General features: G+C 49.0%; 1 protein-coding gene across 1 annotated transcript in view; it reads right to left on the bottom strand.

The window, feature by feature from the left end:
- LOC149342499 (roundabout homolog 3-like) overlaps positions 1–27,141 on the bottom strand; it is an 84,781-nt gene that overhangs the window by 9,392 nt on the left and 48,248 nt on the right. The window contains exons 5-8 of the mRNA XM_089546807.1: positions 9,434–9,585; positions 8,053–8,197; positions 5,185–5,475; positions 4,361–4,648 (exon numbers count right to left, since the gene is read on the bottom strand). Coding sequence (XP_089402933.1) covers positions 4,361–4,648; positions 5,185–5,475; positions 8,053–8,197; positions 9,434–9,585 — 876 coding nt within the window. The remainder of the gene's footprint in view (positions 1–4,360; positions 4,649–5,184; positions 5,476–8,052; positions 8,198–9,433; positions 9,586–27,141) is intronic.

Genomic DNA, 27,141 nt, shown 5'->3' with positions numbered 1-27,141 from the left:
AACTCTAAAAACTTATTAAAAAAAAATTGCAGAACAACTTAGGCGAAACATCCGGTAGAGGTGTCAGCTGGCACGAACCTAAGGGGAGTTTTTTTTCTTTTTATTTCTTTATTTTTGGTTTTGCTTTCTTTTTCACTCCCTTTCCTCGAATTAACTGACAGTGAGCGATAGCGCAAAGAATTTATTTACAGCGACCAGACGTTCGGATCACGGTTCTCGCCTGTTGCGAGGCCAGGCTCGCGTGTTCGGGATGACTGATAGGAAAAGGCAAATAGGTAGTGACAGCAAACGACGAGGACTGCAGAATGAGCCCCAAAAAGCTGCGCATTGTTTCTTCTTAGTGGAACGAACAAACTACACAAATAGCACAATATCTCCTAGATTTGTGTAGTTGTTAGTTTATACGGAATTTAATTTTACCGCTTAGCAGTCCTCGAGGTTACCGAAAAGTAATTTTTTTAACGCTAGCCGGAAGTACGCATTTTAATTTTTTCGCAATATTTGGTGGTTATTGTTCTTAATAGGAAAGGGAAAGGAGTAAAAAATGTATTTTCACGTGTTTCGGATCAACTACAAGGTTTAGCCGTTGGCTACTTTTGGCTTCGCTCACTGCTTTCTTCGATTTTTCTCGCTATCGAGTTCAAGGACACACAAAACCTAGTCATCAAAGGCTAAATGAAGGATAGAAAGCAGAGTTCACTGCATTGATACCTTAATGTTTCAGCTAAATCGAAATAATTCATGACAAGCCGCTTAGGCCTTGCTAGGAAGGAGTTCAATGCTCAGCTTATAAGCAACCGGCTAACGAAAAACTCAAAGGCGCAGTCAGTCTAAATTGGTTCCACTGGTCTGAGCTGGTTGGTACATAGCTTAAGCTGCGTCAACACAGGAATAGACACAAACACATTTAAGTGTCAGCGTTGTGCTTCGTCTTCCCGTGCTGACGCCACTCAAAGTGCAATACGCAGTGCGCACTCCATATCCGAACACAACGGTGTAGTAAGACAACGAAGCAGTGAATAAACTGCGGAACTGGGTTCTTTTCTTTATGTTGTTTTTATAATACTTTTCTCTACGGACACGAAAAGGCGCACATAATGACGCGCGAGAGGCTATACATGCAGAACGGACGCAAGCATGCACAAGCAAGCTCCCATTCTCGCGCATGTATGCCGGGGGTGAGGAGCGATTTGTTTTCTGATGGAAATAAAAGTTGTTCAATCAATCACGCGCGAGCGCGCACCGAAACACGGACAGAATGTACGGAAGCAAAACGAAAGACGCCTCACAGCTTCGCACAAAGCGAAAACCAATCGTTTTTTCGCTGGAACCCCTAAAATCGTGCCGCACTTTGCGGTTCGTGAACTTTTCACTCTTCTCTCCGGAGACAAAAACATTAAAAGAAGTGAGCAAACTCCGGTAAACGGAGAAAAAGAAAGAGAAAGTGGAGAAAAGGAAGGAGAAAGAAGACGTGTAACGCATCGGTCGCTGCAAGCCAGGCTAATAGCCCAACGGAAAAGTCGATGATCCACTAAAAGCAGTCCGCTGTTAGGGGTCACGATACGACGCTGTGTCTCCGTTCCTGCCAGCCTCTTTCCTATCGGTAGCCGCCGCATACGCGTATGCCGTCATTTCCATCGCATCGCTGTTCCATCTCTCCCGAGGCAGCACCGGCTTTCGAGGAAGGCAAGCCGGGGCTGCCCGTTCTCCTCTCTGCCCCCACCCATAAATCAACATACGGCACTGGCCATCGAGAGACGGATGAGTGGTGTTTGTGCAGCGCGCCGAGCTGTGCGATCACCCGGCACAGCCAATCACATGGCGGAGCGATGGCTGTGACTGAGAGAGAAAAAGGAAGAGTGCACCGAGCTGCCCGTGGCACAAACGAAGAGTGCTTCGTAAACAAAGAAGAGACAGACAATAAAAACGCTCAGCGTCCCGAATTCTCGCTGTTCCATCAAAATCTGCACCATCTGCTGCCACCCCGGCCACGCACGTTTGGCAAAGAAGGACGTCAGTGAGACAGCCGTAATTAGCGCTAACTGGGTGCTTAGAGAGGCCTGGTTTCTCAAGCAGCATTTTTCGCCGGCGCTTTGATGGCGGCTGGCGCCGGCGAAAGAGAGAATGAGAGAAAGAGGAAAGTGCGAAGGAAAGCGCAGTCGCGAGAATACGTCCATCATTCCGGAGTTCACGTGTTGCAGCCGGGAGTTCGCGCTGCCGTGTGCTTGTTTGCATTTCCCTTTGGCCGCTCTCTCTCCTTCTTTCCGACACGCGTGCAGGATAGGATTATGCGTCCGACGCACGCATACGCTTACTCACAAACACATGCTCCAGGCTTGTTCCCGGGAATGCGACCGTCGAATATGAGCGAGTGAAATTTATAAGTGCCCGAGATTTCCTTCCCTTCAGTTGCCTGCTACACCCGAGCTTCGCTGGCCAAGTTCTTACAGCACGCCGTGGATGCATAGCACAACGTCGCCGCCCGAGCTGCTGGCAGCAACGACCGCCGGGCACAGTGAAACTTTACGGCTGGCTTATATGAAAGCGATTTGGCGAATGGAGTGAAGAGGGGCGCAGTGCTGCGAAGCTTTTGTTTCACATTCATAGTCCCAGCAGGTTTTGTACCACTGATAATTAGCAAGTTATGGTAATTATTAAGTTGATCATACCGGCGCACATGCCACCTGCATCGACGACGTCGCCGACTCCTTATCCCGAAGTTCAGTTGCTGCAAACGGGCCAATAGCGTAGGTACAAATGCGACGCTTTAGAGAAAATGTGTTAAAGAGTAATGGACATCGCGCCCACCTTCCTCACCTGAGGCAAGGTGCCTAATAGTACCTAACTGCAGGGACCGTGACTGCCTCACTGAGCTGTGACAACCTGAACTATTCAGTGGCCGAAGAGGGGGACGCGCAGTGATGAGGTGTCAGCAGGCGATAAATCATACAGCCGTATAACTTCTAAGGTACGCCGCTGCCCCGATGATTGTCTTGGTTCCCACAATTACCACTCCTGATGATCGTCAGCTTCTAAATGAGTATGTATTTTGCTGTTCTGAGCCGGATGAAAAGCCTCACAGATGGCATCAACTTCACCAAAACAGTTGTCTTTCACTAAGTGCTTGTTACGTTCTTCTTCAGACTACTCATTTAACACTGAGTCGCTACAAAGGGTACACGAGTACAAATATTTTGGCGCCATTTTACTCACAGTATGTCATGGTTAAACACATTTAGCTAAAGTGCTAAGAAAATAAGTTGCATCAGGCGCGCAATGCGTGGAGCTCCTAAAGAAACCAAATCACTCATGCAAAAAAACCTTCATCCGTCCTATCCTTCAATATGCTTCACATCTGTTTAATCCTTACAAGCACTCTGAAATTGATCAAACTGATTCCGTACAATGGAGAGCTATAATATTTATCTGCGCGGCTATGACAGTCAGTGTTCAGCCTCATCTTCCCTGACCTCCGTGAAGACCACTCTCACCCCACCTGAAAACTGAGTCTTTGAAGTTTCTCTACTGTATTGTGCATTCTGCGTGCTGTCTTTCCGAAGATAATCATATACCGTTATGTACACAATCAACCCCGAGGAGTCATCACAATCTTAACATTCAACCTATTTTTGCAGTTACTAACGCGTAAAGAGTCTTTCCCAATATTATGGAGATTTAGGACTCGTTACATGGAAACATTCGCTCACTTCACTTCCAATTGTCTTGTCTGCAGTTCAGCTGTTTTAATGTGCGCAGGTATGCTGTAGTTTCTTTCACATTGTCTTTTTATTTTATTTTTGAATATATACTCATGGTGCGTCAAATTTCTTATTCTTTAGTATTTTCATGTGACCAACTTCTGCTATAGAACCTGAACAGCACTGCAGTGTTTTGAAATAAAATAAATAACCCATAAAGGAAAAAAGATCATGCGAGAAAATAATGAGGACGACGACCTACTGAGGAGGAAAACAGTGTCAGTAATGGCAGAAAAAGAACTGTAGAACAAATCGCGTCGCGTTCGCTTCCCAATTCTTAGCCGATCCCCTAGTGTGGGTATACGCCATTTGTTGCAACGACAACGGCGACAACGAGAGCAGTGACGACAACGAGAACAGCGACAACGACGACGACGACGAGAACAACGACGACAACGACGACGACGATGAGAACAACGACGACAACGACGACGACGACGAGAACAGCGACGACAACGACGACGACGAAAACGACGACGACAACGACAACAGTGCGGTGGGATGGACACAAGCGTGTACGGGTGGGCAAAGAGTTGGGTGTCAATATGTGCGAAGCGTCCCCGCGTGCTTAGTAGCGATATAAGGACGAAGAGAAAACTGACCTCTAGGGACGATCTCGAAGCGGCAGGGCTCCTTCTGGCGGCCGACCTTGTTGGAGGCCCAGCAGAGGAGGGTGCCATAGTCGGTCCTGTCCCGCGGCACGTACGCGGCTATGCTGCCGCTCCCGTCGGACATGAACGTCTGTAGCTCGTGGCTGCGCCCGCTGCCGTTGAAGGCCCACTGGAAGCTGACGTCCTTTGGGTACGCCTTGACGTGGCACGAAACTTGAACCAGCTCATGCATCAACGCCGGGTACACTTCGGCCTGCCACGGAACACACACCGGCGTGTCTGCGCAATAGGAAGAAGGGAGGGGGACGCGTCAGGGATGCGCCAGCGAGTATCAGGCGGAAGACGCGCCTAACACCTAAGAGACGAGTGCTTAGAGGAAAAGAACTATGCACGTTCTAGATGCTCGCCCTGCACAGATCGGTTCGGCAATCACTGCTTTCAGCGTTGTGTTTTTGCGACAGAGTGGGACTTTCTGGCATGCATGTCTTTACCGAACGTTTTTGATTTTTCCTCCATCCCACTCTTTTCCTTTTGAATTCCTGAATACATAGAGTGTCTCAATATTATCTAGAGTGAAATCTGGCGCCACCGTCTATGCGAGTTTCTTAAAGGACACTTCATGCGCCGCGGGAATGCCGGGAAGATGAAGTTTCCTACTTGTTTTCAAGACGGCGCCTTCCAACGGCGTGAATACAGACTACCTCAACGTTAGCACCCCTTGTATGCAAATGGCGACAGGTCTACGTCGACCTATACCTATATTAATGTCTCATACTCGCGGAAAAGGACTGATAACAAAGGAAGGAGACACTGACACTGCACTCTGAGCCGGAGCTGGTTGCTGACAGATTCGCCCTCGGTGTTGACTGCGACGCAGGTGTAGTGCCCCGCGTTCAGCCTTTGGATGGCCTGGAGCACAAGCGACTGGTTGCTCGTGATGACCTTGGCGTCCGGGTCCGAGTGGACGTCCACGCCCTCGTAGCGCCACATGACCTCACTGACGCGAGGGTTGGCGTCTATGCTGCACTCCAGGTACACGTCCTGGCCCTCGTATATCTCCTCCAGCCGAAGCCGCTTGCCCAGCTGGAGGGTCACCAGTGGCTTGTCTGCGCCGCCCGGTGGGATGAAGGATCGCCACGAAAACTTCTTTGCACTAAGCACAGGTATCACCATGACCCTTTATAAAAAACGCTACACGTTGATTCCTCAACTAAAAGCGTGCAGATGATTTCATAAAAGACGGATGACTTGAATGTTCAGGGTCTTAGAGGAGGGCTACTCCGACGCTATTGGTGTAGAGACAATTTGTTTAGTTCGAGGGTATCTAGGCGAAGGCTGAAAAGCGTCCGACCCTTTGCAGGCGGGAAGTGGTAGGGAACTGGGCCGTAGATATTGCCTGGGCCTGCATTATGTAACCATTCATTTAGTTTTCATCTTATTTGATTCTCTGCCACTGGTAGCTGCTCCCAGTGACGTAAGCCAAAGAAAACGTCATGATGGCTGTTGCAGAAACATGCCCGTGAGGCGTCTTACTTGCATAAACGTGTTCCATACTCTGGTCACACTGGCTGACCGGTGCCTACGCCGACGAATGAGTGAGCGATTCGATGCGTTTAACGAGTTTTAGGAGCTCTACCTGCGCTAAACCCTCCTCGGCAGAGAAGTTGGGCGGCAATTATGCGAATAATCTGCCTGCGTGGTGGCGATTCGATCAAGTCAGCCGCGTCTGTGACTGGTAATTCTTTCCCATCTCCTGCTTCTTTCTTCACGATTGATATTTATTTATTTATTTACAATAGCCCTAAGGGCCCTCGTTCGAGGGTATTACATATGGGGGGGGGGGGGGGCGATACAAGCACAAAAATATGGCACAGGCACTTGAAACAAAATACACGTAATAATGAATTAAAGCTAGTAATGTACACAAATAACACAACAAACAACGCAGAATAAAATACTCAGTAAATGCACATAATACAACAAAAATACCAAATCTCTTAGTCCATGGTTAGCTTTAACGAGTGCTGAAATGATTGTAGGTTAACCTCAGTAGCTATGTGTGATGGCAAGTTATTCCAATCTGTTATTGTGCGAGGAATGAATGATTTCGCGTAGAGCAATGAACGGCATGTGATGCGTTTTATTTTGTTATCGTGGTCGCGGCGAGAAAAGACTGCAGGGTGTGGCAAAAAGAAGTAGTCGTGGAGGGTCGGATGGTGATACAGTTTGTGAAGTAAGGTTAGGCGAGCGGAATGGCGTTGACATGATAGCGGTTCCAACTCGGCACGTTGTTTTAATGCTGTGACACTGGTGAAGCGTGAATAATCTGAAAAGAGGAAGCGAACAGCACGATTTTGCAGGGATTCAATATTGTTTATGATGTAAGCTTGTTGAGGGTCCCATATGGCAGATGCATACTCAACTTTCGGGCGGATTAGCGTGATGTAAGCAAGTTTTTTTAAAGTGTGAAGGCGCGTGTTTGAGATTACGCCTAAGAAGGCCGAGTGCGCGATTTGCTGATGCTAAGATTGTGTTAATATGGTAATGCCAAGTTAGGTCAGACTGAAAGTGAACTCCTAGGTACTTGTAAGTTATTTATTTACAATACCCCTAAGGGCCCTAAATAAAATTAAAATCACGGCTAAATGAAATTAAAAGGAAAAGAACCTCTACAAAATAGTATCTGGCTGCAATGCGTTCAACGCAGTTTACGGAAGGTGCCAGACTTAGTGTTAAAGAGCCCTTAAAACTCTTTCTTGATATTGGCTATAGATGCGTGCACTCTTCAGAGCAAATGCTATTGAGCGTCCATGCCGCGAGCAAATTCATCAAAAGCGAGCCAGTAATTTATTGATGTTTATTTTAAAAGTACCATTGCTCCTCCTGGCGGCGACATCTGGTGTCAGTCATGCGCCAATCCTTTCTAGCGACGCTATGTGGCGCACGTGACATCACCCCACAGGGTCTGCTACTACAGAGTTTTAGCATAGCGCATGTCGTCTGCCGTTACCACTTACCAGCCAGCCGTCAGTGCGCATGCACGGACTCATTTGCATGTGCGCATTGGTGGATGGTGGCCGCGGCAAGCGGTTGCAGAACGCTGTATGCGCTCTGCTAAAGCTAAAGCGAGTGAAAAGACGGAGGGTCGTTTTTAGTCGCCGATATCTGTAATGCTGTATAAGCTAGATCGAAAGTTGTTTCAAGAGATCGACCGCCGTTTAAAGATTGGTCAGCCGTGCCGACTGCTAAGCTCCTATGATCATTCCTTTGGTGCAGTGCCACGTTGGTTTTAAGAAACGCGGGCCTTGTATTCTGCGCGAGTGCCTGTCTTTGCTCATCGGCAAACGAAATTTCTTCCGCGATCAGCGCATGGTATGGTGCGGCTGCCTGGCAGAGTGCGACTTTGCGGTAATGAAACTACGTGGCGTGTTTTTGATCAGATAACTGACTGACCGGTGAAAGCTGGGCAATCTTGGTAGCCAACGAAATGATCGATAAGTGTTAGCGGCAAAGCAGAAAGACCCTGCTACATCAAAAAACACTCCAAGAGGACTGTTATGTTGGTGTTGCGTGTTGTGTAAAAGGTGTTCTGTGTGTGTGCTACGTAAGGCCCGTAACATGATGCGTGTGTTATGCAAGATACATGCTCTATGAAAACTCCATGCAGAACAATTTGTGCTCACAGTGCACATCAAGGCCGTATGAGGCTTCGATGAAACTTCCCACGATGTTGGGGTTTTCGGCTACGCATCGAACTCGTTTGCCGTTGTCCTCTCTCGTTGGAGTGTAGGTGACCACCGAGAAGACACGCTTCCCTATGTGCATCACCTAGGAAATTCGCAGCAGAAAGGAAGCGCGGTTTAAAGAGCAGTGTTAAAGGCAAGTTTTTTAATACAGCGTTAATGCAACGAGAAAACGCGATCATAGCATCCAAGCAATTGTTAAGCGTGGTAACAATGCCTAGAGCGAACTATTACAGCGGGTAACAGCTTCAAAAAAAGGAGTCGGAAGAAGATAAAGGTATTCCAGGCTAAACCCAGAGGTAAGGGGCTTCTCATAAATCTACCATACCACGAATGCGCTGGGACCGCAGAAACGAGAGCGTGGAGACAGTGAGGTTGTACACAAATGCGAAAAGAAGTGGGAGAAAACAAAAACAAAAAAACAACAGAAGTTTCGCGTTTTTTTTCTCAGTCATATCGCTTCTGTTAGGTGAATGCTAATCAGTAATTACTCCCTCAATGAAAAACCACGCACGTATGATGATGTCTCGACTGGGATGCATCTACGAGTACCCTAATAGTTTAGGTTATTGTTTTATTTTTACTAAAAACGGAGGAAGTGACAGGCCCTGGAAGAAGTTCGCGACTGGAAAAGGGACATCTATTAAGGGGATTACAAAGCGCGAACACGATAGCAGTTGCTAGATAATGGGCCAAATATATTAACTCCTTCATTATTCCTGCGCGGGCTTGGTCTCCGCTATTCAGAGTGCGAAAGGCAAAAAGCCATAAGTGCATCCGTTCGAACTGGCGTAGGTTGCCTTGCTGCTTCCGAAGTCTCTAACTCCCGAACAGGAACCTCCCTCCCGCCTACCCCCCCCCCCCCCCCCCCCCCCCCCAACGTGATTTTGTCATTGTAATTTTTTCTCATAAGAAAGGAACGCGTCGTACTTATGAACTTCATTGAACTAGATAGTACAGGTAAATTCGATATGATGGCGATGATCATTCCCTCAAGCATGAGTGAGAATAAAACTTCGTTTTCTATTTAGCACTTTTGCTCTAGGCACGATTCATTTAATGCGTTTGCAAGTACGAGGAAGAAGTATGCATGTGTTAGTTTGATGAATACGGTTCACGAGTTTCCTTTTAGACTGCTTGCACTTGTACGAGCCTGATGGCTGCGCCAGCACTAAAGAAGAACACGAGAAACAACAGGAATAACTCTTTTTAGTGCTAGTTGGTGTGTGGTGGCTTGTTGGCGCGCCACTTTTTTTTGTTAACCACGTAAGAATGGTATGCACCAGAAAAAGGTAGATGGCAGCACAGGAGAAGGACGTGCCTTTACGTGGTCGCCGGATATCTTTGCCTCGCCACGCCACCAGGTGATGACGGGCGGCGGCCGCGAGCCAGCAGCCTCGCACTCGATCTCCGCCGGCAGTCCGGCCGCCAGAGGGCGCTGCTTGGACCGGATACGCACCATCGATGGCTTCACTGCGAGATGTACTTTCGATCAATTCGCATCAATTCAGGCAAGCACACGACCCATACTCGTATAACGCAAAACTCGCTACTAAATGACAGCTGTATGCAAAATCGAAGCGCGAACTAGCGAGCGGTTTTGCCGGGAGAATTTTTCTCCGTTTTTCAGAACGACGCAGAACTCAGTACTGTTTACATGTGTGTGCATTGCGCTCAGTATTTGAATTAGTTCGACATAAAGGCCAAGTCACGAGCAGACTAGCGCCTGCAACTATCCGTCGTACAATGTCGTGCATATCTTACTAACTGGTCCAGATCCATATCTTACATTAACTATAACCGGACGAAGCTGTAATCGTGACAGCTACGAATCTCCCCGCAGGGCCCTTGTTTCGAAGTCGACTCCAGTTGAGGATGTAAACTTTTCGGTTACCTAAATTTCACTCCACTAGAGGCATTAAGAATGACCTGCACACGGTGGTGAAGCCGTGGATGTGACAGATGTTAAGTGATGAATATAATAAAGTTCAGTGTTCTATAAGCTGGGAAACATCATACACAATCCCGAATGAAGTGCAACATCCTTTCAATCCTTTTTAATTGCATAACAAAAGGAAAATGCAGTGGGCTGCGAAAACTTCGCGGAAAACCGAGAAATGGTTGCTTATCATGTTCACACTCACTCTCGCTTTTGGTTGGTTCTTGCGGACTTTAAAACATAGTGCACGCGTTAAGAGCTATTCATCTTCGAAGTAAGATAGCGCCCCATCTTCGAAGTAAGATAGCGACCCGGTGTTGAGGAAATGCAGCGAAAGAGACCGCTCCTCCGAACGACGTCCGATGACATTTCACTCGGAGCCCTCTTATAGGAACAAGTGTGTTCTAAACTACTACGAAAAGGAAGCCTTTTTCAGCGGGCAACTTCTATCGTCTTGTGGCTCAGACTGGCAAAAAATTTAGTGAGCTTTCTTCCCGACTGCGAGAATTATCCCACACTCTGGCGCGTTCTGTCACTCACAATCTTTATTCTTGGTGGTGCTGCCAAATTCACCCGAATAACTTCGTATTAACGCTGCAGAGCTGCAGAGATGATTAGGAAAGTCTGTGTCACCTCAAAGCATCCAGCTTTATGATTTTGCGTCATTTGGATCAACTTTAAACAATCATTTTCATCCTTCTACGAAGAGCAGTGTAGGGGTGAAGGGTGGCGCAGAGGCGCACGTGCTGAGAAAAATAAATTGAAATTCGAGGCAGTGACGCAAATAACATTTTCTAGCGCAGCGACGATCTAATTGCCTTGCTCATTTCATCCCGGATTATAATTTTTCTCAGCAGGCGCAGGTTGCGATACGATTCGCCAGAAGAAGCGAGGTAAGAGGCGAATAGCGAATGAACCTCACAGATCCCGAACTGAGCGACCTCTTGAACATAATCAGATAAGAACACATAGGCATCCAACTTTTGTGAATAAGGAGGCTAAAAAACATGTGTTACACACAAGCCTTCATTCTTTTATTTCAACATGACTTGTACTCTTGGCTTGTTTCTCGTTGTTTCTCGAGTCACGCGAACAACCGCGAAACTTTTGCTTATTTCCTAATTTTTCTCCTTGCGCGGATGGCTTATATAAACAGCTCGCAAACGTTCGGCGTACAGCGCGCTGTATCTGCTGGGCCAACAACCATTTTACGGTTCATTTTCGTTGTCTTTACCGCACCGGTGGTTGCAGGCGTCTATCCGTACATGATACATGCAATAAAAGCAATTTGTAGCAGTGAAGTGTTTCACACTCAAGCACAATCATTGACTGGTGGAACTGTTGTTTGGCATTGCCATCTGCTCCATGTGGCTAACCAGCGGTGCATGCCAATTTTTCAGCTGTATAGGAGGAGGGGTTTCTCTGAGGCAAATAGAATGCGCTACTGATCAAAAAGGTTGTTGTCTTATGGTCTGGGTCATAAGTCCAATCCCGTCTTTGCAGAGAGTGTGAGAGAGGATCATTGTCGAGATGTGTAGTAGGGCACTTACGGCACCCTTGAAGCTCAAGGACATCGGAGGGGTAGGGGTGATCACAAAAGGCTTGGTAACCTTCCCAGCATTTAAAGAATCGGAGGTGAAGTAAGTGCCCTGGTACACGACTCGGCAGTCAACTCTATGGATTGACTCACAAAAGTTGTTCGTGTAGGTACAGAGTGAGATTTCTATAGAGAATGCGCCACCTTTGGTCGTGTGATTCTTGTGAGCCTGATGGGGAGAATATTTAGAAAAGGGGCAGAAATGACTCTGGTACGAAATTCGGCATTCAATAGCGATCAAGAGTCAAACCGGCTTTCCTGGCAACCGACAAGGTGTTGCCAGTGAATCCGCTACTCGAGGCAGATTATCTTTCTTACTTTTAAAAACAGTATATTTCCTCGTTCCAGCTGAAAGTATCTCCACATTGACGGGCTGCGCCCGCGAAAAGTTTAATGCCCCAACAGCGTTAGCATGATGCACTCTTTTATGCGAAGCATATTAACGTAGGTTTCGGGCCTTCGCGCGACGCCCGGCGGTGGCCACCATTGACCTTCAAGTGACCTTCAAGTAGGTCACGTGACATGACGTCACGTGATGACGTCACACCGGCTGCAGATGGGGCCTCATATCGCGCCGTCGGTCGCCTCCCGGCGGTGGCCACCATTGACCTTGAAGTGAGATCACATGATGTGACGTCACGTGATGACGTCACACCGGCTGCAGATGAGGCCTCATATCGCGCCGTCGGACGTCGCCCGGCGGAGGCCTCCACGCTTCGGTTCGCGCCGTCGCGCGCGACGCGGCGGCGGCGCCACCATCGCTGCATCACGTGATATGTGACGCCACGCCAGGGATGAGGCGGTGCGCGCCCGCCGTCGCGTCAGTCTCTGTGCCCGCAACCGCGCCAGCGTCTTTGCGCCGGGCGTGTATGCGGTCAAGATGCCTCCAAACGTTAAGGACATGCTTCGCATCCACTGGGCTTAACCTTGATAAGCCTCCAATTTTTTTCATTCACTGTTTCACGCATGTTGGCTGCCAGTGGGAAAGACTGCGGACGCTAGAAGAGAACTGACGCAACTCTTTTACGCGCACAGCGTCGCGCGCAGCAGAGCGTAAAATCTCCTCAGTTCACGCTCGAACGACAAAACTAGGGAATGGCTTGATTTCCGCGAGCGACGGAAAAGCGGAAACGCAATTAAACTGATCCGAACAGTGCATAAACCAAACTGCTTGTTGCATGCAAACACACACACATGCACACCATGCACACACACGTACGAGACACCTTGCGTGCCTAGGAACCTGCCAAAAAATTATCCCTAAACACAAAATAAACGCTGCTTTCCGTCATCGCATACGTGGTTCAATTTGTAGTGTAAGCTGCCCGTCACAACTAAAAGAAGCAGAGGCGAGCAGTCGCTAATGATTGGACAGCTTCCCTTAAAGTGTCTCGGGTAAAACCGCGTTGGTTCTAACTCCGGAAAACTGAATTACTTGCAGACGGCAACGCAGGCAAACATTTCTTCCGGCGTTTCATCAGCCTTAGGAGCGGGGTATCCAACAGAATTGCTTTAAATCTACAAAAATTTATTCGGAGGCAGTTGGCGGCAGGCTATGGGTTGAAGCAATCCTCTGGTCATTAGGTAATTAGAAAGGCTGAGGTTTTGACTACGTGAGCCCACGCTGACCCCTGCGAAACGGAAGGCAGGTCATTAGCAGCTAATGTACGAAACGCCTGCTTTGAAAAGCTAAAATAAACGCTGAAGTGATGAGGATCTAGAGCATTTAGCCTTAACCGGGGTATAGCTTAAACAATTTGTCAATGGTAGCACTCTCCTAGCTAATAGCAGCAACCACACACACGAGTTGTCGACAGCTCGCTCAGCAGAAATTGCGTAGCTGCGTCGAGTCAGCGAGTTTGCTTTACGGAAGGCCACACGTTACGATTAACGTAAATTGTGTTTCATACTTTCGTGCTTCATTATAGCTTTGTGCTAAATTTTCGTGCTCGTCATTTTGAGTCGGTGCAGCGTGATGTTTTCAATAATCATCCTATAAACTCTAAGCGGCTACATTCAGGAAAAAAGAAACAACTCTCTCATAGGAAGTTGCGTGGCCTGCTGGGTAAGAAACAGTATTTAGTTATGATAACCACTTGATGTAACTAACAAGATAATAGGCCAGTCATAAGAGCCAACGAGCACTGGTCGATGCCGAGCCACCCTTACGAATATTATGCATCTCGCATCAAATTTTCCTTCACCAGTATCTTATATTATGGTCCGCGTTGTTTTTAATACAGAACGTGGCGATGCGAATGTGTAAGCTATTGTTCGTATATTAGTGCCAACCGCGGTGGCTTAGTGGCGCTCGCTTTCGGCTGTTGTGCTCACTTCTGCAATTCGACCTCGACCACAGTCATGACAGTTCGGTGGAGATGAAATTATTTCCCCTCCTCTCCTGCAGCAGGCTTCATATCTAGGTTGCAGCTTTGGTAAATTAAATTTTGCGGATCACAATCTTAAATTTTATCTTTTTTACAGCGTCGTCGCTGAACGGCCCTTTTCTCATCTGCTTTTAGCGTTCTGGTTCTGAAGCTGGCTTTGCCTCAATTATTAACTTGTATAGGTGAAGCACGCTTTGCAGGCAACGTAGTGTAGAGCGTATTTCGCTTTGAGGAGAAAATCACTTTATTTTCCTGTGCCATATTGTATATCTGCCTCTTGAAGTCGTTGGCATGACTTGATTACAGACGATGTCCTTCTGCAAGACATTGCTTTTAACAATTTTGTCGCTGCGGACTGTGTCTTAATTGCTTCAGAGGCGCTGCGATGATACGTTCACAAGGGCTATACAACGCTCAGTGAGCTGCATATTACCCGCGCCTACCGTGTTGATCCTATATAAACCGGACCAGAAGACTGTAAAGGCGCGTTTAACCCAGCACGCATGCATAAGATTCGATATTTTGTAGCATACTTCTACTTTCTGAATCCGACCGCTATCTCCTGTGTCGCAATCACACAGCTTTCTTTCGTTATTTGATACGTCGAACTCCTATAATTTTCGTGCCTGGGAGCTCTGATAAACTTTACAGCTGCATCAGTGCAGATTCAGCAGTATGACGAGCGTGAGCGCCAACACATTCAAGGATAAAAGCGTGTTTACCACCGTATCAAAATATGAATGGCTTCTACCGCGAGCCCTGCTTTTCTATGGGTACATCTTTCTGTTTCGGGGCAGAAACTACTCCGTAATATTTTCTGCACTGCGCTCCTGCCAAAACAAGAGCTATGCGACTACGTGACAACTACAGTTTGTTCTCGTTACTCGAGAAAGCACCGTATTTCAGTCCTAGGTACTCTTAGATCTCAGGCGCTTGCCACCTTTTTCGGAACCCGCAATACAACTGTAACCTCCTCATGTGCGTCATCACACCCCGACGACTATAAAGAAAGCAACCCCCTTGGAAAAGACTACGTACACGTTCCATTAGCACACAGGTAGGCTATCAGAGGACAGTATATTGAATAGAAAATAAACGGCATTCGAAGATTGCAAATCGAGTTTAAAAAAATATTATTTTTTTGTACTTTTGGTGTGCATGCCGAGAAAGTGAGGCATTTACTTCGCCTCTGCTTTCCTTCATCCTATTTCTTTTTCGGTTTAGCGTATCTGAGAAGGATTTATATTTACATCCATAACTGCTACGCACAGGCATGTAAACTTCGTGTTGAAAGGTAGCGCTCTGAAAAATATAAAAGCGAGCAGGTGCGGGCGTTTCAGTGGGTTCCATAACCAGAGTCTCAGGGGTGCCTTTTAGTCAACGGAGCGAGAGGCAAAAGCCCCCTCGGCGGCTAGGATCCCGCCGCTTTCCGGCGACACCCTTTTTTTTTGTTGCGTTTCTTTGCCGCTGTCGCCGTCACTCTGAGAAGCAGGCGGTCAGTGACCGAAGGACAGGTATACTCTGGAGGGTATCCTTTCGTACACGTGAGCCGCCGAGTGTGGAAGTCGTGACGACGACGGGGCCCGGCGGTATTTGCTCTTCCAATTCGCATCTTCCCCCGATCAATCCCTTCCCAACTTTCCAACAATGCACTCGCGCGCGCGTGCCGGCAGCGCAAACAAGAATAGTCGACCGGACGGTGTCCCAAACTTTATAGAGCAACCTAGGGAGGTCGAAACTTGCCACGCTGGCGGCCTCACGGTTTTGTCATAACTCACTACTGGCTGGACCTCGCTCCCTCTACGTGCTCACGAGAGTGTGTACTTTGCCTTTTGTTGCAGCGTGCGTCGTTGGAGGGAGGATGCTCTGCGCTACTCACCAGCCTCGGGCGAGACGAAACTGTTGAATTAGTTGCGGTGAACCTGACGGATATTTATTTACGCAGCGCAAGCGTATCAAGGAAGGCACGGTCGTGTGGGCAGATTTCAAGTGAAAATGTTACTACAGTGCCAAGAAACAGGCTTTTTCAGTACACCTATACTGTAACGATGCAGGCAGTGCTCAAAAAGCATGTGGTTTAGCTGCGTGACGCACGAATCTTGTACAAAGTGTATAGTGGCAAAATAACGTTAGTTTATTCTAGCTAATCTTGTCAAGACAAGGACAACTGGTGATTTTTTTACCAAATTTAACGCACTGAGAGCTGTGGAATAGTATAGTATTCATCGGAAACGTCGTTCTGCGTCTACAATTTAACTATATCTCACTAGCTAAAATTTTTATACTTCTTTAAATAATGCCATCACGCGAACGATTGTCAGTTGCGAATATTGCGTGTGATATACTGCGTTTCTGTGCAGCAAAGAGGTATTTCTTTCGCAGGAAGGCGGGTTTAGTGGCATTAAACTTTTTGCGAGTGCTTACAAAACACTCGATGAGGAGAAAAACAAGCGCGTAGTCGGCTTTCCGTTTCCCAATATCTTTGCTCTTTTTCAATAAGTCTACCTCGCGCACACACTATCTCGATACTTTTTTGGCCCCGCTTTTGTCCCGAGTAGTAATCTTTTTGTGCGTGGGCGGGTAATAGAGCGCAAACTCTTCCCAACTTCGGTGCTACGCAAAGCGGATTCTAGTTGACATGGAAGCTCTCTGAAGAGTGCGCACTCGAGCTCGCTTACGCAGTAAAGCTGCGACGCAGTTGACTCGAGCCCATCGCTCTGACGTCAGCAAAACTAACGCGAGAGAGAAAGGGCAAGCCTGTCCTCACTATCGGTAGACACTCACTCTCGCCACCACTCATGAAACATTGTGATCCAAGCGAACAGAGATTCTATTGCCAAGGGGGACATAGCCACATAGCGACGGGGAGAGATAGGCAGTGAGAAAGCGCAGAGTGTGAGCCAGCTTCCGGCCATACAAGACAGCGCGGCCTCTAGTTTCCTGGCTGGCTAGATGGACACCCACACACCCACACACGTAAACACTTAACACTGCAGAGCGCAATACTATGAAATGGCCGGCAATGTTCCCTGCCTTTCGGCGGAGAAAAAGAAGATAAAAGGCTAGACGGAGGATGAAGGATTGGCCTGAGGGGCGAGCGAGGGAGGCGAAGGGAGAAGGGAAGTAAGAAGAGGAGGATCGATGCGGAGCTCTTCCGATGAAGCAGGAGGCTTCGTTTGAGCACGCAACGCGAAGCAGAAGCACAGGGCTAGATTTTGAGAGAAATGCCGATTCCTCGCCGATGCGAGAACAAAAGGACAAAATATAGCAGCAGCAGCTGCGACGACGCTTGGAGTAGAAGCATCAAGAGCAGCAACAGTTTCAGAAAGATACGCATAACAGTAGAGTATGCGTCCACCCAACGTGGTTCATTGACGCAGTTACTAGAGGAGGTTGATGAAGGTGCGAGTAAGGGAGACGCCATTGATTGCTGAGCACCTATTTATCCGCTCAATGAACAGATTCACTTTTGCCCATACCTGGATAAATATACGAAATCGGTGGAAGTCGTTAAGTTCCGCTGCGGGCGCTTTTGGGAATTATTCCTTGCAATTTTCAATCCTACGCGCCCGCGCCGGTATATTTTTTTTTCTTGTGGCCAGAAATATTCAAAGGTATTCATTTTGTTGTCGCTAAAGCTGGAGCAACGTATACTGATTGCAACGGCAGCTCTCTTCTAGCGTTACTTCTGCAAGCAGGAGAATGGACGAGCGTATTCCAAGTAACGCATTCGATAAGGTGCATAATTGGCATGCCCGCACAGGTGGTATGAAAATAAACAAGCCAGGAAGACAAGCTTGGACGGAATGGTAATATGAAAACAAAGCGAGCGGTCGAGACACTTAAGAGCACTAACAATAAAAGAGTAAGAGTTCGGAAAAGGTGCATCGCACAAACCAGGGCGTGATGCCTGCTCCCGATGGCAGTAGCAGCTGCTATGAATAGGCAATGGAATACACTCGTAGGCGTCCACTTACGATTGAAGCAGAAGTTTTCGGAGCATGGAAGCCACGGATAAGCCTAATTTCTTAGAAATTTAAGCATCCAGCTTCAAAATTAGGGTGCGCTTAGCACTTATCTGGGCGATTTTAGGCGGTGCAGCAAGCAAGCTAGAAGGTTAAGTTCATTCGTGGCTTCTGTGTTCCGGAGACTGATGCGAGCACTTGTATAAGCACTACAATATTACACTATGACTTTACTGGCTACAGTGGCTCTGTGTAGACGTGGCGTTCGGTTGCTGAGCCCAAGGTCGCGGGTTCGATTTCAGCTGCAGCGGCCGTAGTTGACTGAGTGAAATGACAAGCGCTTTGTACTGTTGCCTTCTCTGTGTTCGTGTTCGTGTCGTGCTGTTCTTTCTTGAATGTGAACTTGTACCAACTTGCTCAACTCTCTGCCTTGTGGCAATCGACTTGTCCCAGAGCTTAGTCTTTTTGAGGCACGCAAAAGTTCTTACATTGGTCAACGAATCGCGGCTTCGATCCCTCACTAGTGACCAAGAGTTAGCGACTACAGAAAGCAAGAGGTGCTTTTATGCAATTACGCAAGAATTTTCGCATGTGCTGCGTTCGTCAGTACTCGAGCTCAATGCCGTCGGGTACATGATAGCTTCTGCTCGACCACTGCGAGTAAGCGCAGAAAAGAACAGCAACAAAACGCTGAAGCTGTAGTGTGATTATCGTCTTTACTGCGCTAAAAACGGTAGGCCCTTCTCATTCAGTACATTGGAAAGGAAAGCACACATGTACGCGCAAGGAAGAGAAAAAGAAAAAAGACAAAGGCGCGTGGAAGGAAAGGAATCGTGTAGGGGCTGGGCGTTGTCAGCGCAGTGCATCGAACTAGAAGACAAATGGAGGCGTAACTTGCGCTGGGCAGGTTGTTCCCGTCTCAGACAATTCGAGTTACGCGTGCCCCCAGTTCTTCCAGCCTCAATCGACCTATCGTATGCAAATTTGCATAATATTGTAACGTAACGTTACAAAGAAGTCTCCTGCGCCGAGGAACACCGGCAGCCAGTCAGGTCAGCACGAGACGGAGCAGAGTCACTTCGTCTTTCTCCAATGGCCCGTTGCGTTCTTCCTCATCTTCTAAGGAAGGCATGTGTCATTGCCCCCCTTGTTTGCAGCATCGCCTCGATGCGGCCGACTAGGAGCATACTGGTGAGCTACGGGCTGACAGATAGTGGGCTAGGTTGGTACAGGAGGAGCACAACACAAAACGGGGCACTATCAGTCTCCTGATCGGTCAGCAGGGCGGCCGTGGTAGGGTTTCATTCGGACGACGTGTACAACGTCAGTGAGCTTGCGTCGTCTGCGGCTTGAGGGGTCTCGGGTGGCAGATTCTACTTCGTAAGTAACGTCACTGATGCGGCGGAGGACACGGTATGGTCCGAAGTACCGGCGCAGTAATTTTTCAGACAGTCCGCGATGGCGAACGGGTGTCCAAATCCATACATAGTCTCCAGGCTCGTAGGAAACGAAGCGCCGTCCCTGGTTGTAGCGATCAGCGTCTAGTTGCTGTTGTAGGTATATGCGCTGCCGTGCCAGCTGCCGCGCTTCTTCTGCACGCTGAGCAAAACTAGCGACGTCCATATCAAGTTCACTTTCGCAGTCGGGGTATACGGGCAACATCGTATCCAGGGGAGTGGTCACTCGGCGGCCGAAGACAAGCTCGAAGGGAGTAATCCGCGTCGTCTCTTGAAGTGCCGTATTGTATGCGAACGTGGCGTATGGGAGAATTTGATCCCAGGTCTTATGCTCTATATCCACGTACATGGACAGCATGTCGGCCAGAGTTCTGTTTAGCCGTTCCACCAGGCCGTTAGTCTGCGGGTGGTACGCCGTGGCCCGTCTATGGCTAGTGTGTGTAAGATTCAGCACTGCCTTAGTCAGGCGGGCCGTAAAAGCTGCCCCACGGTCGGTAATAATAATAGCCGGGGCGCCATGGCGCAATACGACGTCGTGAACAAAGAATGCGGCGACTTCGGTGGCAGTTCCATTTGTGAGCGACGCGGTCTCAGAATACCGGGTCAGGTAATCCGTCGCGACAACAATCCAACGCTTTCCATTAGTTGACTTTGGAAAAGGGCCAAGAAGATCCATTCCCACTTGTTGGAAAGGAGTTTTCGGTGGAGCAATAGGTTGAAGAAATCCGGCTGGTTTCATGGGGGGAGCTTTTCGACGTTGACAGTCACGGCAGGTTTTAACATAGGATCGTACTGAAGGTAATAATTTCGGCCAATAATACTTCGCCCGAATTCTGGCAAACGTGCGACTAACTCCCAAGTGGCCGGCGGATGGTTCGTCGTGACAAGCGCTCAAGATGTCGGGCCGTAGGTCCATAGGTACTACGAGCAGGAATGTCTCTTGTGATCTTTCAAAATTGCGCTTGTAGAGAACCCCACTTCGTAAAATGTATGACTGCAAGCCACGACGAAAAACAGGCGGTACCCGACCACCGCGGCCTTCTAGATACTCGATGAGCGGCGCCAGCTCCTGGTCCTTGCGTTGAAGGTCAGCCATATGGGATTGAGTAATGGCCCCAATGAAGGGAAAATCGTCGGCGTTTTCCACTGCAGCGGAGTCTAAGGGCGCGCGTGATAAGCAATCTGCGTCTTGGTGTTTAAGTCCCGACTTATAAACAACGGTAACATCATACTCTTGAAGACGAAGGCCCCATCGAGCCAAGCGTCCAGACGGGTCTTTGAGGCTGGCCAGCCAGCACAGCGAATGATGGTCGCTGACAATACGGAAGGGTCGTCCATACAGGTATGGTCGAAACTTGCTTATGGCCCAGATTACCGCAAGACACTCCTTCTCGGTCGTTGAATAGTTCGCCTCCGATCGGGATAGTGTTCGACTCGCGTAAGCTATAACTCGTTCTACGCCATCTTGCCACTGGATAAGTACAGCCCCAAGGCCAACGTTGCTGGCATCAGTGTGGACGTCAGTTGCTGCGTTTTCATCGAAATGGGCGAGTATGGGGGGCCTGTGGAGGCGGCTTCGGAGCTCCTGGAAAGCTTGTTCTTGATCGCCTCCCCACAGGAAGGGTATGTCTTCTCTGGTTAGTGCTGTCAATGGTTCAGCTATCTTGGAGAAATCTTGGACGAAGCGTCGGTAGTAAGAGCAAAGGCCCAGAAATCGCCGAAGTGCCTTTTTATCGCTGGGACGTGGAAAACTTGACACTGCGGTAGTCTTGTCGGGATCAGGGAGAACGCCCTGTGCACTGACAACATGGCCGAGAAAGCGAAGTTCTTTGAAAGCGAAATGGCATTTCTCCGGCTTGATCGTTAATTGTGCGCCTTTGAGTGCTTGAAGCACAATGCGCAACCGGTCCAGGTGTTGCTCGAAAGTAGGCGAGAAAACGACGACATCATCTAAGTACACTAAGCACGACTGCCACTTCAGACCTGATAAAACAGTGTCCATCATACGTTGGAACGTGGCCGCCGCAGAGCAAAGACCAAACGGAAGCACCTTAAACTCGTATAGGCCGTCGGGCGTCACAAATGCAGTCTTCTCTCGGTCTCTCTGATCCACCTCGATTTGCCAGTATCCGCTTTTGAGGTCTAATGAGGAGAAATACCTGGCATCGCGTAGACGGTCGAGGGCATCATCAATCCTGGGGAGCGGATAGACGTCCTTTTTGGTCACGTTGTTTAGTTTCCGGTAATCGACACAGAATCTCAGGGTGCCATCTTTCTTCTTGACGAGGACTACTGGCGACGCCCATGGGCTCGTCGAAGGCTGGATTACGTCGTCCGCAAGCATCTCATTCACTTGCGTTTGAATGGCTTCACGTTCCTTAGGAGAAACCCGGTACGGGCGTTGGCATACCGGTAACGTGGCCTCATCGGTTATGATGCGGTGCTTGGCGACAGGAGTACGACCGACCTTGGAGCCAGTGGCGAAGCAGTCTGCGAAATCAGTCAGAAGAGCCGAAAGAAGATTCCTTTGATCGGGCGTCAAGTCCGGGCTAATTTTAACGGTTTGAAGGAGACGGCAAGATGTAGCTTCCTCTTGAGGGTTGGCCCCGGCGGTGCATAAACGAGGCGAGGCAGTAACGTCGTGAAGGAAGGCAACAGCCGTTTCCTTGGCGAGGTGCCGCATCTCCTTAGCAAAATTCGTCAGGAGGACAGTAGCACAACCGTTATGGAGTTGAACGAGTCCTCGAGCAACGGCTATCTCCTTCTCGAGAAGTAGCGGGAGGTGCCCATCCGCGATGCCCTCGTAGTCGTGAAACAAGTCATGACGCACAAGAACAAGCACACTAGACCGTGCTGGCACCCTCACATCATCGTCGACAATACGCAGAACGTTGAGTTCCGGATCCTCGATTTCAATGCGCTCCACGGCCCGTTTCGTCGAGAACGTCACACGCGCTTCTTTCAGGTCAATGACAGCGCCGTTAGTCTGCAGGAAGTCTAGGCCAAGGATCAAGTCTTTGGAACACTCGCGAAGTACGACGAATTCTCCGACATACACAAAACCCCGGATGCCGACACGCGCTGTGCACTTGCCTACAGGGGTAATCAAGTGACTTCCCGCCGTGCGAATTTTCGGGCCGGACCAGTGCGTCAAAACTTTCTTCAATTCGCGGGCGAGGCCGTGGCTCATTACCGAGTAATCTGCACCGGTGTCTAGTAACGCCGTTACATCGGCTCCATCAATCTTTACGCGCAAATCGGAGGTAGTGTGTCGGATGCTGTCGCCACCTGTCCCAAGCGGAATGTCGTCGTATCGGTCGAAGGTAGCCCGTCGGATGCTGTTGCTACCTGACCCCAGCGAAATCTCGTCGAGTCGGCGTGACGAGGACGGAGGATCTTCACATTTCGCGACATCAGCGACCCTGCCTCCGAAGGCCGCTGACATTAGTTTTCCCGGCGAGGGCTGGGAGAGCGTCGGCGTCGGGGATAGCTCGGACTTGAGGAACGGTAACTTGTTGGGGACGTAGACCGACGTTCTTGGTAGCCGGACGTAACAGGATGCTGTTGCGCAGCAAGGTGGCTTTCGATTTCAGTAGGCCGCTCGCCATTTTGAGGGCAGGGGTCGTCCGGTGCGAAACCGCGCAGGCCGACGCGGCGGTACGGGCACGCCCGGTAGAGGTGACCTGCTTCACCGCAATGGAAGCAGAGGGGCCGACGGTCGCGGGCCCGCCATACTTGACTCTTACGGGGTCGCTGATAGGTTGGCGCACGGGTGTAGCGAGGAGGACCCTGCGGCTCCATTGCTGGAGCTGCGGTATTGATACTGTTGTCTTGCGTGGGAGCCCTACGTAGGACGGACGCGTAGGTGGGTCTCGCGTCGAGCTGGTAGGAAACGTCAGGAACTCGCTCAGCTGCCATACGCACCTCGTCCCGGACGACTTCAGCTAGTGATGGAAAGGACGGCGTGTTGCAAGGCATCCGGAGTGCTTGCAGTTCTTCTCGCACGACAGCACGGACGAGGTTGCGTAGTGCATCCATATCGCTTCCGCCCTGCATAGGTAGTGCGTCGGATCCAATGATGTTCACGTCGCGATTGTATTGACGAGCCCGGTGTTGCAGCGTCGTCTCCATGGTGGTAGCCTCACTGAGGAACTCCGCAACAGTGCGCGGTGGGCTGCGCACTAGTCCTGCGAAAAGTTCTTGCTTCACGCCTCGCATCAGGTGGCGCAGCTTCTTGTCTTCTGGCATCTGTGGGTCTGCGCGCTTGAAAAGACGCGTCATGTCTTCATAAAACATGCGCACGCTCTCGTTTTGGCGCTGGTTCCGCGAGTGCAGCGCAGCTTCTGCTCGCTCCCGGCGGTCGGCGCTTGGAAAAGTGGTCTTCAAGTCACGACAGAAGGCTTCCCAGGATGGAAAGGAAGCCTCATGGTTTTCAAACCATGTCCGCGCCGACTCTTCAAGAGCAAAGTAGACGTTGTGGAGCTTACGCTCATCGGTCCACCCGTTATAACGTGCCACACGCTCGAAGGCCTCAAGCCAGTCCTCGGCGTCCTCGAACACGTCTCCATGAAAAGACGGTGGTGTTCGCGGCTGATGGCAGAGGATGTTTGCGGGAAGCCTACTCTCAGATGTCATTGCCGCAGGTGTTACAGGGGCCCGAGGCTGCGTCGACCTGGTAGCGGCCGGAAGGGGTCCAAATTCCGGGGGCTCTCCACGTAGGCGGCGGCCGAGGCGCTGATGTACCGGAGTAAGCTCCGTAGTGAGAGGTAGATTATGCGCTGGAAGCGTACCCGGCACTGCCTCCACCAGATTTGTAACGTAACGTTACAAAGAAGTCTCCTGCGCCGAGGAACACCGGCAGCCAGTCAGGTCAGCACGAGACGGAGCAGAGTCACTTCGTCTTTCTCCAATGGCCCGTTGCGTTCTTCCTCATCTTCTAAGGAAGGCATGTGTCAATATTGATGAACACCATCGTGTTCGTCTGCTCTGCTGGCTACTCCACAGGCGGAGCCTCCATCGCCACGACGCCCCGACGCATTTGTCTCTATGCTTGACCAAGTGTGTGCGTACTGTCGGCGCAATAAGCGAAATATAACGCAGCAATGACGTTCGCATGCTGAAGCACTATAACGTTATCGTATAGTTAGGGTTAGATCGATGTGAAACCAACCGTATTTCGTGAGGCTGTTTAACTGTCGCAAGCTTCAGATCATGCTATTATGCCCATCATACTATTGCACTTCTCGACTCACCCTATTTATTTTTGGCCGCCGCGGTGGCTCAGTGGCTATGGTGCTCGGCTGCTGTCCCAAAAGACGCGGGTTCGATCCCGGCCGCGGCGGCTGGAATTTCTTTGGAGGAGAAATTCTAGAGGCCCGTGTACTGTGCGATGTCAGTGCACGTTAAAGAACCCCAGGTGGTCGAAATTTCCGGAGCCCTTCACTACGGCGTCTCTCATAGCCTCAGTCGCTTTGGGACGTTAAACCCCATAAACCAAACCAAACCAAACCAAACCTATTTATTTTGCTTCCACAATTCTGCCAGCGAACGATATTCGACTGTAATCCGTTCTTGCTAATAAAAATAGACGCTTCCAAGCTTAAAAGGGGAGCGAACATATAACAATGCCTTCAAGTGAGAACTGTAGGCTACTAACTATACAGCAACGCATCGTACTAAGTACGAGGATACTTCGGATTTGACCGGTGGTAATGGAAGGGTGATGCGGAGTTCATGTGAGCTTAGTAACGTTCTCTTCCGACGTAAGCCTAGAATGATGCTGCGGGCACGCTGTGTCATTGGCGAGATATAGATAGTTTCTCGAATATCTCCTTGCCAGAGACGGTCGTTTCCAGGCTGGCTGCGAGAATCAAAGCTTCTTCGTTAAAGTTTTATGCTAGTTTTGATTATTTGTCAGCGAGCTCAGGATCCGATTTAATAAATCTTACGGTCGATAGCACACGTGCTCAGCAGTTAATCTTTGCATATAAATTGATCGTACGCGGATTACACAATATTTATTTGTTAAACTTTAGTTTCAGACCGAGGATTTAGTCAGTGCCGACGAAGTTTGTAGAAAGTTGTAACCGGCACAAAGCTGCGAAAGTTTACCTGATTGCGGCCACCCGAGCACTACATTTTATGAAGTCAGTGGCTTATTACGTTATAAAGCTCTAATTTCGGCTTTGAGAGACGACGTGTTGTTAAGTACTGCAGATTAATTTCTTCTGCCTGGGGTTTGTGAAGTGAACGATAATTCGTCACGTGTCCTCGACACAGACCTGAATCGAACCTTAGAGCTTGTGCTCCGTTAGCAAAACGCCGTGCAGCCGCTTAATCCCCGCAATCGTTTGCGTGGTAATAATGTAGCAAATACTCGGATCAAGAAAGGTTTCAATAGGCTTCACGCTGGCATTGCCAGCACATGTGTTAAATATGTCAGAAAATATTCGCAGTCATAAAGATAAAACGAGTACCACCGGATCCTCTTTTTTTTGGCTGCCATTTCAACACAAAATACAAAAAGTCACTTGAACACATACCCTGTATAAAATTTTCCTCTTATACTGCTTTTTGCCTTTCTGAACTTTACCCTAATTCGCCAATGCACACGCGTTAACGTATGCATGTAGCTTGCATGATGCAGCAAGTCTAACCTTTAGCGATGGAACGGAGGGAAACAGAAGAATCTCCTTCCCCTCGAGCCAAATAAAAAGAAAGAGAAAGAAATAAAAGCATCAATTTTTCATAACGGACTATGAAAATTTAATCATTCGGGGAACGAAAACAATATAAAACTACGGATCCACGCGCCCGCCTGTACCAAAATTATATCCTATTCAAAACTAGACAAGCCCACAGCCATTTTATCTTTATTTCTTTGTATTCTTGCCCCTTGCTACGTTCTTTTTTTGTGCCTGTGTGTTTATGTGGAAAGGAGGGGGCCATGTGCTTGAGGTTACAGAGAGTGTCCGTAGTCACTCTAGTTAAATCTTCGCTAACGCTACACACTCTACCCAAGCGTGCTCTCAAATATGCAAGCCCTGCCTCAAGACATCAAAGACCCAGGAGGGGGGTCTAAAAGGAGCACTATTTTTACCATTTTCTTGTTACTTTCGCCACTTCCTTCTCTTTCTGTTTGCTACCTCATTCTTTAAACGCAGAAGCGCGGAAGCGCTGGCTGCACTGACAAGAGCAAGAGTGGCGGCATCTCCACCGATCGATCGCCCATCAAGGATCGGTCGGCGTGGTTGAACGTTGATAGGACTGAGCGGACCTCTCGCGGCGCACGCTGCGAGCGCTTACTTATTTAAAAACTAAAATTTTGGAAAGAAAAAGGGAATATGGAAATTGTTAGATGCATTTAAAAGAAAAGATAGCGTAATCGACTGCGCTAGAATCAATGGAACAGTGAGAGAAGGGGAGCGTTTGGAGATAAACTACAGAGCCTCCAAAGAATCACTGCCCCGCAAGCGAGCCTTTCTGGCTGGGAGGGTTAATGGCTTTCATTTCCGCTCGCTGTTGTGGGGGCGCACTCTGTTGTTCCGCCGCGGCGTTCGGCGCGTGGAAGCAAGTGCGCATGCACGCACACACGCGCGCAGGTTAGCTTTTGCCGAATACATTATACTTCCTTTATTGACAATGTAATGAGGATAAAAAAGGAATAGGGGAGCAGGCTGATGAG

The sequence above is a fragment of the Amblyomma mixtum genome, chromosome 5 (assembly GCF_055824585.1).
Source record: "Amblyomma mixtum isolate Tamu chromosome 5, ASM5582458v1, whole genome shotgun sequence".
Classification (NCBI taxonomy): domain Eukaryota; kingdom Metazoa; phylum Arthropoda; class Arachnida; order Ixodida; family Ixodidae; genus Amblyomma; species Amblyomma mixtum.
The sequence above is the reverse complement of the archived record's forward strand: the minus strand, read 5'-3'. Positions and strand labels throughout refer to the sequence as shown.